Below are 20,154 nucleotides of genomic sequence, written 5' to 3'. Positions count from 1 at the left end.
GATTAAATGATTACTTACGCAAAAAAACACGTACAGATGAATACATTTATAAACAAATAAAATGATTGATGTTCACAAACTGATGGATGGACTGGTTGAGATAAGCATGTAATTCCCATTGGGAATCACTAAATATCAGGAAAAAAAACTCAGGTGCCTTTCTATCCGAACACAACGTGAATACACGTCTGTTCAAATTAACAATCTATCAATGAGCTTTAAAGGTAAAGTCTGATTTTTTTTTATTATAGGTCAAGAAAAATAAAGCTACAATTGTAAACCAGCTTCACAAGTATTATTAGCACGGTTGGCTAACGTATGGTGTGACAGAAGTTCAACATACATACATGAATCATGATCATCAGTAAAATATATCCTGTCTGTCGGAAAGAAAAAACCCTCCCCCATAAACTATAGGGGAGGTGCTCCATACAAAAAAAGCAAATGGCACAGCCTGAAGTCTTAGCTTCAAGTTTTGGTTTTGACCAAACTTCACCAAGCTGGTCAATGATGGGTTGGTGAATGGGGTGTACAGAAACGGTTTGAATATCGCTCGCCACTGACATTAGCCATGGCCGGGAATCAAAACTCACGGCACCCGGGTTCACGGTGCGATGCGCTAACCACTGCGCCATCGCTCCATCAATTATAATCAATAATGACGTTCTTACAGTTCCTTCTTGAGCACTTGTTGTCGTTTGGAAGACATTGGGAGTAGCCAGAGAATGCTCACACGTACTCAGGGCTAATGCTCGCTAAAACTCATCACAGTTAATAAAAAAAAAACTACTTTCTGTGCAAAACCACACAGACACGCTGCTGCCCTGCACGTGGGAAGTTCATGCAACGATCCATCTCGCCCAGCCTCGACTCGCTGGATTACAGCCGTGCATCACTACGCCCACCCATAAAAACAACGCAAACAGCCTACGCAGCCAACGACGATCCATGCTAACAGGAGAAAGAGCGTGCGGAATTTAACAGAGAAGAGGAGGCAAAAAATGCGGTGAAACAAGTTAGGAAAAGCCAAACATAATCGTGGCTATGCTTTACTTTCCAGCGTGTGTTTGTCTGCGGAGGTCGTAGTAGGATATTTGCATATTTGCAAATGGTCCTTTTCGTTCTAGTCTCAATGTTTTTAGGAAACTCAACGTTCAATGTTGCCGGCTGCCATTAGTCCCCAATAGCAACACAACTCGAAAGTTTGGCTCGTATTGGACCAGGTTTGTGAGAGTTGTCATTCCCCCTTCGTGCCCCAGTCCCATTCCCCATCCCGGATAGATAGAACGGATATACGCGCAGACAGATGGATGGACGGACAGACAGATGGGTGGACGGACGGACGGACAGACGGACGAACAAAAACACAGACTGACAAACAAATGAACAGACGCAGCTCGTGCATAAACACTCTCGAGCTCAGTCGAAGAGAATGAAAGAAACGCTGCGGCCATTCCCCGTGCGACCCTCACTTGAACTTGGCGAAAGCCTGCGTGGTGTACTCGCTGAGCGTGCCCATGTGCGACGCGTCGCCCTCCTCGAAGCGCTGGTTGGCCGCGGCCGACTGGAGCATGCGCGCCACGAAGGCCAGGCTGCGGCGTTGCTCCGGCCGCAGAGTCTCCCCGGCGCCGAGCTCCAACACGTCGAAGGCATCCGGCGCCACGATGGCCGGGTTCATATAGCGGTAGTACAGCAGGTTCCCCACGATCTGCGCGAGCGCAAGGAACGCGAGGACAAGGCACCGGGAGAACGAACTCACTCAACCGTTATCGGGAGGGGGTTGCCTACCATCCGCAGCGCAAAACCAAAAAAAATGGGACGTGTCGTGGGAAGAGTGATACCTCACGATGTGTAAATGAGCGGTGTCTTGAGTGGTGTAACTTCACAAAAGTGACAATTCCTGGGATAAGTGACAATATCCTGGGAAGACTTACAAGACCCACTTTAGCTACCTCAAAAAGGTGACAATCCAGGATAAATCCAGAACAGGTGGCAACTCTGGTTATCGATAATCACGAGCAAAAAAATGGCAGCGCATGGATCTGTGTTTAGAAGTTACAAGGGTGTGGTTCAAGGTGATCTCAGAAGCATCTTCAAATGCTTGGTGCGTTCCATTGCTCTGAGCCGTATGTGTGTTTGTCTGGCATCATGAGGGCTGGGGAGCGGTACTGTAGCGATTAGCGCACTGCGCTACGAACCCGGCAACCCGAGTTCAATTCCCGTTCATGGCCAACACCGGTGACGATTAACTGAACCAGTCCTGGGCCTCCCCTAGGTCGATTCAGCCTCAAATGAGTACCTGATGAAATGTGTAAACATGGCACACTAGGGAGACAAAGGCGACTGGGCGTGGTGCTGGCCATCCGCCCCCTGGTGTACCATTTCGGCCTTCATAGGTGCTCGCTAATAGGACCGTGCTAATCGGAGGTGCCAGTTATGTCACAATACATCGATCCATCAATCGAAAATATTTCTTACACTCACAATATGTGCGTTGCATCACGTGTGTGAGACTCTACTGCAATACAATACAAAATTAGAAGACAATTTGAATTTATATAGCAACCAAACGTCACTGCATCTTAAGATGCTGTGCGGGATAATAAAGTAGATATATTTTTATATAAAAATTATACAGTGAGTGAAAATGTATGCATATTTCACAAAAAGGTCACATTTAGGCTCGAAGAGCCAACCAAACTACTACATACTTGCATGTAATAGACAAACGAGTGGGTAAAAACGATACAAAAAACAGGAATTCGATTATAGAATTGAATTTCGAGCCCCGGCTCATGGAAATTCATGACATTGCTGGGGTGGAGAGGGGCAAATCTTTCCATACCTCGTGAATAACGTCGCTTATGAACAATAGCGGTCTGTGGAGGCAGTGCACGCACCCAGACGTGGTGGCGCACACCGAACCTGGCGCCACCAACGCAGGGTTGGTGGCTCGGCCAGACATGAAACCATCATACATGTGAGACGTGCGTGGGTTTTCTGGAGGAACGTGGAAACTATTCTCAAAAGAGGAACCGGTGAAACATCGCGACGGGAGCAGGGCCCTCCTGAAAACATTTTCGAGACTCAATGGGATGTCATCACTGCCAATGTTACGAATTCGACCTCAATTCCAGCATCCCTCCCTTCCTTCCTTCTGTAGGTTCAGCATCCAAATTCCAAGGTCTGTACTTACAGTATAGCACCATCTGGTTTTAGCCAATTAAATTATTTATTGCGTTATCATTATTATATTCTCCTGTGTGTTTAGCATATCAGTTTCACAAGGTGTGGCCAATTGAAGTAACTGAAGCCAGACTGAAAAAAAAAATCCTGGTATGACTTGATAAAAAAAAACACGATGGAAACCACACAGCGGGCACGGGCAGTGATATGAAGGGAAGTGCAACAACAGACGGCACTTTTGCAAGCAAGTTTCAACGACTGACCTTGAGGAGGTCATCCTCCGTTGCATCAGGGAACTTCTCTTGCAGAGAGTTCTTGAGCACCTTGGCAATAAATCGCATGCCATACCTGCGGCGAAGGAGAACGAGAAGGTCAACCCAATAAAATGGTCAACACTCTTATTGTGCCATTGCAGGTAAGTAATTTCACGATGAATAAAAATAAGTTCCCACCCCTGAGTCAACCCCACTGTTGGATGAAGACCTTCCCTTGGGGTGCCATTATTCGGAGTGGCTGTACTTCACCACGATCGTCAATACGTGTTGGCGAAGCGGTGGGACGGGACCAGGACCGGTTCACATATCGCTCGCCACTGACATTAGCCGTGGCGAGGAATCAAACCGGCCAGATTCACACTGCAATATGCGCTCACCACTGCGCCGCCGCTCGACCGCGTACTGCAGAGCAATGTGCACCAGTGAATGAAGAGCTTTGTTTAATAATTGAAAGGTAAACAACTCTGGACACGGCAGGTATTGAATTCGGATCACCGGGTTCATAAAAGCTCACCAACCACTGTGGCACCACTTAGAATGTGTTGCATTTAACGAAACGATTGTACAACAATCATGTGCAGTGCGTGTACAGTAGCATTCATTTTTAAATGTCCTGTGATCTGAATCGGATAAAACCCTTCTGCGAATTAATATTTGTATTTAGTGTTAAGCTAAATAAGTCTTAAGCGTATTTGTAGATTTGCTTCAAAAGCAATCGTATTCTGCAAAATTACAGTTTTATATTGAAACGGAGTGAATTTCCATCGGTGAAGTTTAGTGGTGAGCTTTGCAGCAACCGCTGCTAACTCGGGCAAGTTTGGTTTACTTAGAATGCAGCCATATCGAAAATTATCCAATCTATTGACACAGAACTACGTAGACATAAAAGTAAGTGTGGGGGGTTAGGGGATGACACTGAACTTGAGTGCAGTGATTATTCATCAGACGACCGAGCTGTCATTTTGCCTGCTGTGCAAAGACCAGCACAGCAAATTATTATGTTTAAACATACATACTTATCTGGGTCGCTTAAGGTCTATTGCTCATATCAGAGCACCAGGATAGGAGGCCCTGGGTTCAAATGTGTCCAGTCACTCGTGCTTTAAGCAAACTCTTCAAAAGCAGTGGTTTCTGTCTTGTCACCGATGATTACACAAAAAAGTATGATGTGATCTTTGTTTTACTTAATTCAGCTTAGAGAAATCTGAGAGGTAAAAATATATAATATGAAAGGTAATGTACACAAACTACTTGTTGCAGAGCATCGTGGAATGTTAAGTCAGAAGAATCAGTTAAAGTGACTAGATAAGTACTTATCTATATATATAAAAGGGAAATTTGTGAATGTGTGTCTGTTCGAAATGTTTAGCATACTTCCCAACATGCAACAAACTTGAAATTTGGCATGTGGGTAGCTTCCAGACTGTACACAATGCAAAACGTATAAAAATAGACGTTTGTATTTTGATAGGTGGGGGGGGGGCGCAATAATGGATATATTTTGTACGCCAAGTGAGCGGTGACGTCACATCTGTGATGTCACACCCGCATGTGGCAGCGTCACACAGTGTGCCTGCTGACGTCACGCATCCCCCCCCCACCCTCCGCGTAGGCCGTGGATTAATCCAAGACAAGAATCCAAGTCTCGGGCAAAGCCGGCTAGTAAAGCTAGTCAATTATAATATCGGCTTTAATTGTAATGTATATTATCTACGGTAAATTGCTTTACTTTTTTCAACTAAATATTTTGTGTGTTATATATCTGAAGTGTTTGGCATTCATATAAAAATATATATGTAAAGTGCTCTGAGACACTTTTATTGATGTGAGGTGCAGCATTAGTTTATACAAGCCTAACTTTGCTGATGAGAGCCTGAATGTTGAAAGTGGTCCAGAATGTCCTTGTGTTGTACCCATTCTGTTAAAATACGCACTTTCAGAAGCCAATGCTGCCGATGGTTTGTGTAAAAAAAAAATCGATTTATTTCTTACGTGGAGATACATATATGGGAAGGTCTATTGTCTGCGTATTCATCTTGTTTCAATCAATAAAGACCGAGTGACTGATTGAACGCGAGGCTCTCACGGGATTTTGTCGAGGGCGGCGATGATGGAGGAGAGAACTTTGTCGGTGGCCGTACGCAGGCTCTGCAGTGAGGCCTCGAGCCTCTTGCGCACCTCCTCGTGCGCCAACGCCTGCTCCGAGGTCACGTCATATGGCAGATTGCTGCTCGCAGAGAGCAACACCAACACACACAGCGTAAACAGAACCGAGCGGTTATGTCAGGACTTTTTGGGGTTTGCCCTCGCGACAAAATATTGTCAAAGTGATTGGCGACGATTCTAACAGCTTTCTGGGACAAGGACTTTGTGTAGATTTCAGAGCGATTCCAGTCATGCATTAAGGATCCTGCATCAGGTTCCGATCCTTAATATTTGTTACATTGTCGAGTGATACTTCTGCTTCCAGGAGTTGGCGACAGGGCAAACACAACGCGGTTCAGGAGGCCCCCACAAGGCTGAGAAGGGAAGCTGTCAAAACAACAAGGTCACAGCAAGGTCAACCATTCTGAAAGTCTCTGTTACAAATAATTTGGAGAAAACCTGTTTTCCTATTATTCAAGGTGACAATATGAGAAATGTATCCACGTATGTGGAGCCGGTCTGCCCTGTCCCTCTCCCCCCACGGTGAATCCTTGCGAGTGGGACAGGTCGGCGAAGTAGACAACAATAACAATTAAAATAATAAAGTTAGGAGACGATGAGTAGGAACTCTGCGTTATGTTCTGTCCCTCTGGAGAAGTGGGCGACTCCACAACAACAGAGCACCAGGGGTTTGTGAAACGGCAAAACTTTATTTCGAAGTCTTCTTCAGAAGGGCAATTGCGTATCTGCCATAGCGATCAGAAACACCCTCCACATCACAACACCGCAGTTCAATTTCTCAGCACGTGGGGCACGGGGTCCAATCCCTGATCACGATTGCTTTCTCATATAATAATTTTTAAAAACACACCTGGCCACCCTCAGCCACACAACATGTTTTCTTAGCTTCCCATATGCTATAGAGTGCACGAATGTACGTGAGATTAATCACAGGTGAGCTCACACTGGCAACGTACGCCTAAGTTGGTGGATCAAGCAGAGGTCATCATTTGTGTAAAAGACGACAGGGGCAGAACAATGTCAAGATGTTAAAGAACTACAAGTCGGCTGCTGATTTGTCTGTATGGATTTTTTAATGGGCGTTATCTTCCTACATCCGTGAGTTTTCTCAGGGCACGTTGCTTTCCATCCACGTGAAATGTCTCCTGAAGGAATTGGCCAAACACCACAAGTGCCTCTCTCCGATGTGCTTTCTGGTTGCACCGTACATTGTTTGGTGTCAAGTCCTACGTCTCACATCTTCTTTCATTAAACAATAACAACATCAATTTTCTCGAGCGCCAACACATGGCAAGCCGTTACAAGGGCGCTGGCAAGGCGATCTTTCGGAGCTATTGTCTTACGATAATATGTCCATCTCTGGCGCACGAACCGATCTCACCGCTCTGTCTCCACCGTGAACGTCCTTCCGAGCATTGTGGCCACTCCTTCGTTAGTCTCAACCAGCAGCCATCATCCCATCGAGCGGCGAGTTCTTCCCCCAAGCCCACTTACTTTTCCTAACAGGCAATTCTCAAATTGGCCATGAATTAAAGTGTCCCAAGTGACAAATATGAAAGCCGTCTGCAATCAAATAAAATGGGTTCTTTAACCCAATATGAGAGAGCGAGCAATATTTGTATTCATATTAACGTTAAATGTAAGTAAACCCGCAGCTATTGCTGAAGAGACTTCACACAGAATCTCCTGTGTCATGAAACCGAATGCCTCTGTAAATAAAAGTCTGGGTAATTATTTTCATACTTGCGTTTTTTTTTTTAAGATGAGCAAAGAGTATCGCGTGTCGGTGTTTGAGAGCGCACAAACGTTACCTCATCTCTCCCGTCTGGCTCTCCATCTGGTTGACCCAGGCCTTGTAGATCTCCACCGGGTTGGTGTTGACGTTGAAGGACTTGTCCTCGATGATCTCCTTGACTAGGGGCCCCAGGAGCGTCTGCATGGCGTTCTGGCCGCGCACGCCTCGGTGGAACGTCACCACCATCTTGATGACGGTGGGGTTTCCCGTCACGATCTCCTGCAGGTGGTCGACTTTGGACCTGGTAGGAAAGGTAATACAGTGGTCCCTCGGTTTTACGATGCCATCAATTTTCGATATTTCGATGAACGATCCGCCTCCCATAGGGTCCCATTGTTTCTATTAACGATACATTTTCGATTAACGATATGTTTACGATATCACGTGGATCCGCCAATTTCGGCCAATCGAGTGCTCCTAACTGGACTCAGCAGAGCTCAGCTAATCAGTGACACAACCTTTTTTATGAGCATTTTGATAGAAATTGGTTAGCTTTAAGCCTCCATGTTCTTAGCCGAAGGTAATAATTTTTATTTCATGCTCTTTTTATGCACCTTTGTATGCTCGATTTACTAACTAATTAATTATTTTTATAATGCTTTACTATGTTTTTCGAACGTTTATTTATCAAAATTGCATGTTTAAATATTATAAACTATGTTTTTAGGGTAATAAAGGTCAACTTCCGATCGTCTTGGAACAAATTAAGCTTTTAACATGTATTTCCTATATTCGATTAACGATAATTTCAATTAACGATGGTTTTCGTGGAACTAATTCATATTATTAACCGAGGGACCACTCCGTGTATGTATGTTGAACTTATTTTGCACTGTACGCAGTCAACCATGTTAATCAGAGGTGTGTGGCGGGAATGACAACAAATTAAACATGAAGAGTAGTTTTAAAGAAATTTAGAAAATGCTTTCGATCTATAGGAGTGGCCCATGTTCAAGGTCCAAGTTGATGTTGTTTAGCCAGGTGAGAACTCAAAGTAGAACTCAGGACGAGTTGCATTTGCAAGAGTGACCCGGGTCACTGATAAACGGCAAAAGCAAAACAAATAGAGCACGGCAATGAAGCAAACAGAAATCAGGGCGGTCAACAGAAGCGTCACGTGAGCATTCGAAAATACTCCACAAATATGGTGCCGGCTGTATATTTGGAGTTTGCGTGTTTTCCCCGTGGTCGCGTGGAATTTTCTCCGGTGTCCTTTGGTTTTTCCCTCCACATGTAGCATCATGCGTTTAAATTATTTGGCTGCTATACATTTCCATATGATAAGCCACTTTGTTGAGCTATCATTTGCTGACAGGTTGCTTCTGACAAAGAGCTACATAGCTCAGTTGACCTTACCTGGAAAGGTCAACTGAGCTTTATAGTGAAAGACCCATGGAAAAAAAAATTGTTTACCATAAAAAAAATAGTTTAGTTTATAGTTTTTGTTAAGCGAGGCACTTGTGGCTCTAAAACACGTGCCTGCTTCAAAGTCCATGCCTCTCCCCTTCCACTAAAAAGGTAAAAGGTAAAGTTGCAGCCATGCATTTGCCTGCTCTGCACCACCACTGGCAGAAGGGCTTCCACTCGAAGGGATATCAAGACAGCCACCCTAGAGGGGTTTGTTCCTACTCTTCTACAATGGCCGCATGTCTTGGAAGAAGTGGAAGTACCCACACTTTACCCCACCACACGTGACCTGCCAATCGACTAACTGTGATGTAACCGTTTGTGCTGCTGGGTGGATAGAGTGGCAGCGTGCTTGGGATTCAAGAAGCTTGTGCCAATGTTGAAACTGACACGATGAGAAATTTAAGTCCAGTGTGCTCACCATCACACGTATATACTTATATATGTTGAACTTTATTCACAACGTAACATCAGCAGCCCCCTCGTCCAATACTGTATTGTGAGATCGTCTTCTTTGCTTGCCGTGATATGTCCCGCTTTTTTTCCCCTTCCCCATACCTCAGAGGTTTGACGAAACCGAACGAGCTCGGCCACCGCTTACCAGAAGTCGCAACCGGCTACCCGTACCCGGCCGGGTACGGGTACCCGTTTGCGACCCTGGTGCGGCCGAGTACGGGTAGGCCGTGAGTCACTGGTGAGTAACTGTTTGTCACTCATTTCCCAACGTCTTGTCTCTTCTCACAATTCAAGTTCCTAGAATCAACCCACCCGCGCCTGCAACATGGCTTCATCCCAGAGGTCGCAATCAGGTACCCGATACCCGTACCCTACCCGTACCCGGCCGGGTACGGGTAGGGTACGGGTACGGCCGGGTACGGGTACGGGTACCCGTTTGCGACCCTGGTGCGGCCGGGTACAGGTAAGGAATCAAAACCCGTTTGCGACCTCTGCAGCTTACTTGATTTCCTCCTCGAGCGCCGACTTGAAGAGCTTGAGCAGTAGGTACTCCTCGCGCTGGTTCGATGCGTAGTTGTACAGCGTAAAGACCACCGAGTCGACGAACTTGGTCGACCTGTTCTGCGGCATCAGGAAGATGAGCTTGGCCAGGTAGGACGGATTCGTCTGGTGGAATAAAACACAGCGGTTTAATTCACCCGTGTTTATATTCATGTATGTACACGAGATATATATATTCTTGGGTCTTTCGGTAAAGTCACGTAGATAGGTTCAAAGAAAATAACAAAAAATATGACGGACGCTTGTGTTGCGATCGAAACGTCGTGGTTTTTTGTTATTTTTTGTTATTTTCTTTGAACCTATCTACGTGACTTTACCGAAAGACCCAATAATATGAATTCCTGCAGTGACGAAAGCTTTAAGTCAAGATATATATATACTTTGAAACACAGAAACACTGTATGTTAAGTGATTGAATGTTTCTGCAAAATTAGTATGTGATTATATATAATTAACATGTATTTGTTATGTGTGCTGTATAAGTAATGAGTGTTTATTGTCTCGTGTAGCGGTAGAGTGCGTGACTCGCGAGTGGAAGGTTGTGAGTTCAAGTCCCGGTCAGAGGACGACTCGGCTCGTCATCCCTTCGGCGAGGATAAAATAGGTACACTGCTTCATAGGGACGACAGCAGTGGTCGTTCTGTGGAAATGCTCACCTCCATCATAGGAATGTGGAATTTCCACCTCTGGCTCAGAGTTGTAATGAGTACTGCCTCATGCTCAAATGAGCAGGAAGCCACTGAGGTATTGACATTGTATTACATACACATACAAAGCATTCAAATAATGCCATCACTGCAGATGGCTTCCAAAAATGTAGTCACAAGCATGCAATTAACTCTATTTTTTTTAACTATTTACTATATTTATTTTACCAGGTAAGGCCGACTGAGCTATTTCGCTCTTTATCAGAAGCCACCTGACCACAAATGATAGCTCAACAAAGTAACTGATCATGTGGAAATGTATAGGAGCCGAATACTCTGAAACGCGTGTTTCTAAATTTGGAGGGAAAAACCGGAGGACTCGGAGAAAAATCCACACGACCACGGGGAGAGCGTGCCAACTCCAGATATACAGGCGTCAGGGTTGAAATCGAACACACGACCTCCTGGATACCAGGCGAGGTAGTTAATATCTCGCCACTGTACACATTCATACTCAGTTTTTTCGGTAAAGTCACGTAGGTGAAAACTTATTAATTATTTTGTTTTCCTACGTGACTTTACCGAAAAAACCAAAGAGTATGAATCCTTGCAGTCACGAAAGCTTCAAATCTAGAACTGTACACATTATTTGGTAATATTGCGTTGGCAGATGGTGCGGCATTGGCAGTGGCATGCAATTATGTGCTATGATGAAGGGCCACTGCTCGAAACGTCGCCTTTTATATATTTTTCCTTTCAAGGGCACACGGTGTAATTGAGGAACATGTTTGATTTGTTATATTTGTACAGGTTGCTCTCTGAAGGCTGACTGATGGTGGAACTAGCAGAACAGAAGGCATTTATCAGATGCTTCATGTAATGTTCTGGGAAAATAAGCACTGCATAAGCCATTCCCTTAAATTAGGGACCAGATTTCCTACTCAACATGCAGAGCATTCCTCTTCGGAGTTTCAAACTCAACAGCCAGTTATAACATGCCCAAGGCAGCCCCCGGGTAAGCCAATGTGAATCCATTTATTATTTTACACGTTAAGCATGAAGCCGGCGTGAAAAACAAACAATCCCTCGCCACGCTCTACCACAGGCAGACAGACAGACAGACAGCCGCTGAGCCAGATCTGTTCATGTTTTTCTGGTCAGGCCGCAATAAATAACGAATTTTTGAGGCAACTCTGGGGTTTTATACGGAGGGGTGACATCAGAGTAGAGGGCAAGGTGATAAATTACAAGAGAGTGAGAGAGAAAATTCAACCGCTCCAGTAGTAACGTTGGCGCGTGTACGCCGCAAGGTGGTTTTTTTTCTTTCTTCTGGGTCTTAAACACACAAACTAAGTTTTATAGCCCACAGACATCTCATTGCTGGAAATGTCCGGGCAACAGCAAACAAATAATGTTATGGGAGGTGGCCGGGTGACTCAGGGACATCAATCCCACCCCCGCCCCCCACTGTGAAGATGTTGGGTTCGAATCCTGGATTTCAGCCAACTGTGATCTCAAGCCCCCAGTGAAATGGTGGTCTCAACCTGGTCACAAATGAATGCGCAAAGAACCATCGCATTAAATTTTGGTGGGATTGACTTGTAACAAACAACCTTTTGTAGGGCATATAAAAGGTTTGTCTCCTATATGGATAACAGGCTACTGAAGTGCTTTCGGAAGTGCCTTTGTGACAACCTTCCAAAGCCATTCTCCAGCACAGCGGGTGATAGCTTCACAGCTTTCTGCAAGGTTACAAAGACAAATGTCTGCATCTCATGAAACAATGCCGACAGCACAACGGTAAGTCAATGAGAAATGTATAAAATATATATATGATCCGTGTAAATTCCTGCGTGGAATTAAACTTGCACTTTCTTCCGCATGTACGTTCTATCCAATTTCGCCACACTAGTGCTACTCTAAATGGGTTGCCCTCCTTTCACAGCGCTCTTTCCACAGCCAGAAGTGGTCTCAAATGAGCCATGCGCGACCTGTCACGGGGGGGTCACCATCCGTGTGAAGAAAAACAACGCTCGCGTGAACCCTTGTTGGAAACCGGAGGGGTGGGGGGGCGACGAAAGGCGTCTTCCACAAGAGGGAACTCCACGGAATGTTCACTGATTTTCTCAGGGCGCTGCCCATGAGGGCACGAGGCTCATAAGGGAGTGGAATGCTCTTCACGCTCGCACCTGTTAAGCCCGCAGCGGCCACAATAACGGCGCTCACGTGCGCGAGTAATCAAGAGCTCGAGGCTCAATATGCTACCTCACCTGATGAGCGTTGCCACGGGTCTTCTCCTGTAGCTTAACATTCTGTGCTATCGGTCGATTGATGTGAATCCGAACTCTTGAAAATTGCTTTGTGTTGAATTATGTCGGTAAGCTCGTGGCAAATTATGCTACCGCACCTCGCCATTGCTTCATTTTTTTCTGCCAGATCCTATAGTTGTTATTGTTGGACAACTAACTTTCAAGGTCCGCTATTAAAGTCTCATCACCACCATCCTGCTGTAGGGCTTTTCCTTCGCCGCTAACGTCTTGGTGCCACTCAGTTGACTGGGTGACCTGACCTCCATCCTGGACACATCTAAATTCTAAGCTGGAAACTAATTTTCGCAACTTAAAATCCCACTCAGGGATCAACTTACCACTTCATACCTTTGCGGGATTCCAGCAGAGACTCGGCAGGGCTGCTAATAAAAACGTTTGTAAAGCGTGACAGCCCGTGGGGAAACTTCGGCATTACAATTTGGTCCGCGCTCAAAACAAGTTTCACTCTTCTGTGATTTGCTAACGAAAAGCCCTTAGACGAATGAAGCGAACAAAACCCCCCTAAATCTTGACAATTCATCGTGTCTCTGGGTGGGTGAAATCATTACATTCCAAATCATTGTATTGTCCACAAAACTGCCTGCACAATCCAAATGTAGAATATAGCGCTTACGTAGAGATGGAATTTTGCATGTTTTTACAATACCCAAAATCCATGACTGATAGCTACATCCAAGGCTGAATGTTCATCAGTCAACACTGGGCTTAACTTCAGTTGGGTTTGTCTGTGTTGGTGACCCAGATAACATTTTGGTACCACATTTAGTATACCTCACGTTATGGTTGCGACTAAGAGTCACATGCATGCTGCAGTCTACCAGCGACCCAGATAATCTCCATGAGAAATTTAACACACAAGCGGTTTAAATGACCAGGCCATACAAAACCATCTGCGCGTTTCCTCCGAAAAAGGGAAACCCAAGGTGGTGTTTGTAGCACCCCACCCTGGAGCCACCGCACTGGAGCCTGGAGCCATCGCTCCGCTCTGCCCGGTGGGGTCGCCGCGGAGTTGGGGGTGTGCTCGCAAAAACAGATGACGCGGACGCTCGACTCCTCACCTGGAGAAGGTAGAAGAGATGCTGGTAGGCCTCCAGTCTCTTGCGTTTCTCCAGGCTGAGAGACTTGAGGCCCTTCTGCTGGTCGGCCACCATCATGCCCTGCAGCTCCTCTCGGTTCTTCTTGTTCAGCTTCTTGCTGTGCATCACCACATCCTTTGGCGGGGACAGTGGGTGAGGGCCACATTAGGAGGCTCGGTCGCACGAGACGCAATCAGGGGAAACATTGGCCCCTCCTTGTCAATGCTTTCCCACTATGGTTGAAAGCCTGTTGGTCTGGCCACGTGTCACTAGCGGGCACTGTAGTTCTTATAAATATGATTCAATATGAGAGCATAATGTTGCGTTACTGTTAGAGACCTTCCCTATTGAAAACCGGCCACATTGGTCAAAGGTTTTGCCAAATACTTGAAAACACATTTCAAACAGCCTTTGGTCGGGCGGTGTTGGCTGAATCCCCGTCCCGACTCGAGTGAGAGAGCTCGAAGAGACAGCCAGTAGGCTAGCAGTAGAGAGAGCTAAGGGTCCAGGGAAGGACCGAGTGTAGGACACCTACCCCTGGTGGTTACTTACTTTCTTTGTTAAAAAACCGGTGCAAGCCCCTGACTTGAAAACCTGCCTCAGCGTCGTCATTTACAACGCAACATATGTTGAACTTCTTTCACACCGTATGTAGCCAACTGTGCTAAGCAGAGGTGCAAGGGAAGGACAACAAACTAAACATAAAAAAATCAATTTTTAAAAATGCAATCTAGATTTAAAAGTGCGCAGCTCCAGTAGCTTCCTAATATCAGACGGAAGGCGTTCCAGATGGCCGCAGAAATGCATCTAAAAAGCGCTGCGTTTGCAGTGACCGTCTTAGTTCAACGTGAAAGCGGTCAGAGACCTGCAGGGTGATGCGGTTCTTGACAAGCAGCCCGATCTTGATGTCCATGGTGTTGAGGTCCTGCTCGAGCTGCTGGTTGGAGCGAATCGTGGTGACGACCTCCTCGCGCAGCCGCATGATCTCCAGCTCCTCCTGGATGTCCAGGTCACTCTGCTCCAGCAGATGCACGAACTTGCGCAGCACAGGCAGCGGAGGGTTGCTGGCGCCAACTGCAACGGGAGCGTAGGAACAGTCAAGAGCAGAAAGAAAAGCGGAGTGGCGAGGTGCCTCAGAGGGATCATTTTAGATGCTACAGGGCGAGCTGACACTTCCGAGCCCCTGGTCTCAGCCGAGTCACCCAATGTCTGTTCAAACAAATCAAAACCAAATCATCAGTAGTCATGTCTGTATGTATGTTGAATGTCTGTCGCACCATACATAGCCAACCTTCCTAATTTGAGGTGAGAGAAAGGACAACAAACTAAACACAAAAAGCAGTTCTAATGAAATTAGTGTCCAAACTAGATTTGAAAGTACATAGCCCCAGTGGCTTCCTCATATCGAAAGGAAGAGCGTTCCATACTGCCGCAGAAGCGCATCTGAAAGACCTGCCCAAGGCATCACCATCTCGTACGGTGTGACGATGCGACAATACATCTTAAACCTATACGTGAGCTGATGTCATTGTTCAATCCATACGGCCATCATCCCTTCTAGCTATTAAACTGCCGAAGTCCACCGACTTTTCTAAGCAGTCAATATTAAGTCTCTCAAGTGCCTACGTTCCCTCTCATCCATGTGTTACGCTTTCCCTCTCTCGGTGCAATTCCAAGCATGTACCGCACCATGCTCATTAACAATATTTCCAGATATGGCATATCGATTAGAAACATTGACAGAGACAATAGGACAAAAGCCGCAAAAATATGCAATATTTCCTCGATAAATGTTGCATTGTATAATCATTTAATTTATTCATCATGCATAGTCAGCCATTGTGTCGCTCTGAGGAAAGAAATATCTGATTGATTGCCATGTGACAAATACGTTTTGCAGGACATGTGCCACCCAGTGTGGATAAGAGGCTTACTGAACACAATTAGGAAGTGACTCTCACGTCATCTTGCAGAGGCCGTTTTCTGACAAGACGCGGGAGTTGACAACTCACTGGAGAAGTTGCTGATGGAAAATGTACTTGTCTCATGGAATGATGCCAGCATCGCAATTGGATGTGATCATTTATGTGATACGTATTTGTGGCTTTCTCTCAGATCAAAATTGAATTGTTAAAATATTGCAGTTTTCTGTTTACCGATTTTAATATATGTTATACTACAGGACATACATTTTTCCGTCTTGATTTTGATCATGAAAAAGTGATATTGTAGTTGATGATGACAATGAAGAAGTGGTATTGTTGATGATGACACTGATGTGATATTGTTGATGATCATAATCAACGTTTTTGGGTTAGATCGCGTTATTTATAAATGTGTCGTAACCCTCCACCACCCGACACGGCCAATCAGCAAAAAAGTGTCACGTTGAAAAAAGACAAATAGTTTACTACTTTAGCCCACCGGTGTGTTGACGCGTGAAACCACAACATTTACAATTTTTGAGCACAACGTTTCGCTAGTAATTGCATCCAGTATCATCGGGCAATTCGCCAGAATGGTGAGGGGCTCTGCTCTTGCTCCCGGTCTTAAATAGAGCAGCAGCAGGGTGACGTCCTCATTGATGATGATGATGATAATATACATCTACGTTTGGCTATAAGTGTCATGTGGATGAGATGGTGCTGTGACAGGGGAACGGAAGGACGAAATGGAGCTTAGGTGGCCAGCCGAGGGCCACACACATTCAAACACAGGCTTACCCACTAATCCAGCTGATCCTTATACAGTATTCCATCGTTATTCATGAAATTGCTATCCACGATTCTGGCTATCAGCAAATCGCATCTGGAACTCGACACGACGACTGCATTGAAAGGAAGAAAGTGATGAGCTAAAGCGATGAGAGAGAATGTGATGCGAGAAAATTATGAGATAAAGCGATGAGATAAATGTTACTACAACCTTCTACTGTGCAACATCAACATAATTTAAGGTAAGTTAATTTATAAATTAATATTTAGTTTTATTTACTTTATGTTTGTTACAACAAATGTTTTTGTGTTATGATAATTTTCATGTATTTAATAGCTGATGTATGTATTTATTAAAGGCAATTCATTAAAAATATATATACGTTTTCGTAGGCCTATATCATTATCCGTAAAATGTGCTATTCACGGGCCTCTCCGGAACTTATCTCTCGCCGTGAACTTTTTGTGAGTCACAATAGCTCCACTTCAGAAATCATAAGGTAAGCAAGCAATGCAATTCCGTTTTTTGTGCTTTTGCTTTTTTTTGTAATCTCCACATTTAGTTGCGTCCGATCGAGATGCGACGTATCATTTGGCACTCTTCATCTCCGCTCCTGCTGCCAAGAGTTCACACCATTTTCCATGGCAGTGAAGTACCGGTGAAGACGCTTGACGCCGAGGTTGAGGCACACGTATATTTATTTCACAATACGACAGTGGGCATATACACACTCGAGGGGGTATCGGCCCCCTCACCCGTATAACTCGGGATACACCCCTAGCTAACTCTGTCCTAGCCCCGAATCCTCCACTAATGGGCTAGGGGAGGCTAACTGGCCCGACACTGGTAAGTCGGGCCCGGTACCCGGAGTTCCAGTCCAGCTCTTACAAGAGCACCGGCTCTGGCTTTCGGGACCACGCCGCTGGCTCAGTCCTGTCCGGCCCTGAAAAGGACATCGAACTAGGGGAGTCCAGGGCTCTATCTAAGACGTCTTCAGTCTTCTTCCCTTAGCTTAAACATAACTGACTCGAGCCCTTTGAACATCCCCTTTTATACCCAACCCCTCCCTGAGGGGTGGGGCCCCGGGGGATCATAACGTTCGAACCAGCCCCCCCCAGGGTGTCTGGCTCGGACGTCGTAGAGGGCACCTCCTCGTGCACTTACGTAGCCCCGCCCACTGTGTTTGTTTTCCATAGGCTGCCATGCATAACGGGCCCTCTCTTTAACACCCCTACAGCAGTAAAAGGGGTGAAGAAGTTCAATTCGACGGCCAAATTAATCGCAACATAAAGTGTCAGGTGTCCATTAACCGTACAACTATTAAAATAACAGAGGTGTCACAACCTCCGTTCCCCCATGACGATGCCATGTCAATATTAAGTTTTATTATTTTTTAACATTGCGATGCATGATAGCAGCTCTAGTGGCTGATGGTGGTGACGTGAGCGTATTCCAATAATGTGTACGCATTGAAACATATCAATTCTTGTAAATACGATTCCACGCATGTATTCGCGAGCTTCAGAGTCAATATTAATCAATGAATCAATGCACTATAATTCCAAAAAAAACACCCTTTGTAATGACAGAATGTTTTTTTGCCAGGAGTAGGCCTTTGCTATTTTACCAAGACTAGCAAGACAAGTCAACAGAACTGGATATTTATATTCTGACCAGAAGGAATCTGAAACCTATGGTATTGATGATGGCCTATGCATGACCTATGACCTGTGATTTTTTTTTAAACTGCAACCAAACTTTCCCCATGATAACTTTATGGCATTGAGAAACATCGCAGGCATTGACATCTGGGCTGAGGCCACCAACCTGCTCTGCACGACAGCCAGGTGTAATCACCAGCACTCCTATGGAAAAGGAACTGTTTTCTCATGCTGTATTGATAATCTAATGTTTGCAGCGCCATGGACAATAAAGCATCCATGAAGGCCAACGCAACACACGAGGAGGTGGGTGGCTAGTATCATGCCTGACCACCTTTATCTCCCCAGTGGCGATGTTGACACACTCCACCAGGTACTCATTGGAGGCCTAGTCGACCTAGGTAAGGCCCAGGACTGGTTCAGTTAATCGCCACTGGTTGTTGGGCGTGAGCAGCAATCGAACTCAGGCCGCTAGCTTCAGAGTGCGACCCGCTAACTACTGCACCACCGCTCCCCAAGAGAAGAGGCTCAACTGCATACTCACTCAGTATCCTGTAGTCTTCCCTCGCCTTGTTGGCACGCAGGAAGGCTTGAATCTTCACTATTTCTGGTATCTGAAAATGACAAGCAGCAATTCGCAAACAAATCATCATTAGCCATGATATATACACAGCTGGAAAAAGGCTTCTGCAAGCTTCACCAACTCTCATCTAGCAACGAGACAAGGACATAATTTCATCACTCCATCTGTGCGGTATGCGTCATCTCAGGAGTCTTCGTTTCCTTGGCTTCCACTCCCTCGTGAGTTCTCGATCACCAGCCGTCGTTGAACCATGATGCGAACTGCAGTCAAGTGACTAGCTCTTACTGCCTCGTGAAGACGCCCTCACAGCCCTGCAGTTGGCTGTCTCACATTCGTGATAACCTCTGTGTCACCCCCCAGAGTTGGCGATGACCCAATCTCATCAGATATCAGACGAAAAACTTGGATGAGCCTGGTGAGCACGTGAATGGGACACTGCCAGGCAGGTTCAGGTTCTATAGACTTAGGCTGTGAGGAAGACAGGAAATGGGAATACGGCAATTGATTCTCGAACATGTTTTGCGCAGAGCTTAGTGTGTCCCCCCCTCATCTGCATGGCCAAACATCCCAATGTAGGAGTCTCATGAAAGAGGGTCTTGAGACTCAATGAGGTTTTCGTGGGGTATTTTTATTCATTTATTTATATTAATAACCTGTTATATTACAGGCACGCTCAACCATAAACCCACCTGATCAAAAGACGTTGCTGTGGTGGACATGCAATGCAGAGGTGGAGCGATAAAATCTGCTTGAGTGCTGAGAGCTCAAAGGGATCGCTGCATCGCGAGACCATGAGAAACGCTAATGGCTCGGGTAGAACTTTATCCAGCTTGCATAGACCACAGCTGATGATGATGATGATGACCACACTGAAACTAAACTATGATTTGAGCCGTATAAGCTCTTTTTCAGAAGTAACCTGGCTATCACAAATGACAGCTCAAAGAAGCGGCTTATCGCGTGAAAATGTATCGCGGACAAATACTCTGAACGCGCGTTGGTTCTAAATGTGGAGGGGGAAAAAAACGGAGGACCCGGAGAAAAACATGCAAACTCTAAATATTATGGGCGTCAGGGTCGGAATTGAACCCACGGCCTCCTGTATACCAGGCGAGGTGATTAACATCTCGCCACCGCGGCGTCCACTAATCGACCTTTACATCACTAGGTACCGCACTCCGCACTCACGTGGTCTCGGAAGAACTGGAGGCGCGCGCGGTAGCGCTTGGCAGCAAGCCACATCCGCACCCACGCCTGCATCTGTGCACATGGACGCGGACACGGGGACGGTGGGGT

General features: G+C 45.7%; 1 protein-coding gene across 2 annotated transcripts in view; it reads right to left on the bottom strand.

The window, feature by feature from the left end:
* LOC133346574 (ras GTPase-activating-like protein IQGAP1) overlaps positions 1–20,154 on the bottom strand; it is a 112,869-nt gene that overhangs the window by 47,108 nt on the left and 45,607 nt on the right. For both annotated transcript variants that reach the window (XM_061558234.1, XM_061558235.1), the window contains exons 21-29: positions 20,047–20,118; positions 18,820–18,889; positions 14,765–14,973; positions 13,882–14,034; positions 9,788–9,951; positions 7,439–7,663; positions 5,548–5,688; positions 3,450–3,534; positions 1,473–1,708 (exon numbers count right to left, since the gene is read on the bottom strand). In XM_061558234.1, the coding sequence (XP_061414218.1) occupies positions 1,473–1,708; positions 3,450–3,534; positions 5,548–5,688; positions 7,439–7,663; positions 9,788–9,951; positions 13,882–14,034; positions 14,765–14,973; positions 18,820–18,889; positions 20,047–20,118 (1,355 nt within the window). The remainder of the gene's footprint in view (positions 1–1,472; positions 1,709–3,449; positions 3,535–5,547; positions 5,689–7,438; positions 7,664–9,787; positions 9,952–13,881; positions 14,035–14,764; positions 14,974–18,819; positions 18,890–20,046; positions 20,119–20,154) is intronic.

The sequence above is a fragment of the Lethenteron reissneri genome, chromosome 24 (assembly GCF_015708825.2).
Source record: "Lethenteron reissneri isolate LAM-NWPU_2019-01 chromosome 24, ASM1570882v1, whole genome shotgun sequence".
NCBI classification, from domain to species: Eukaryota; Metazoa; Chordata; class Hyperoartia; order Petromyzontiformes; family Petromyzontidae; genus Lethenteron; species Lethenteron reissneri.
This window is presented reverse-complemented; position numbering and strand designations above follow the sequence as displayed.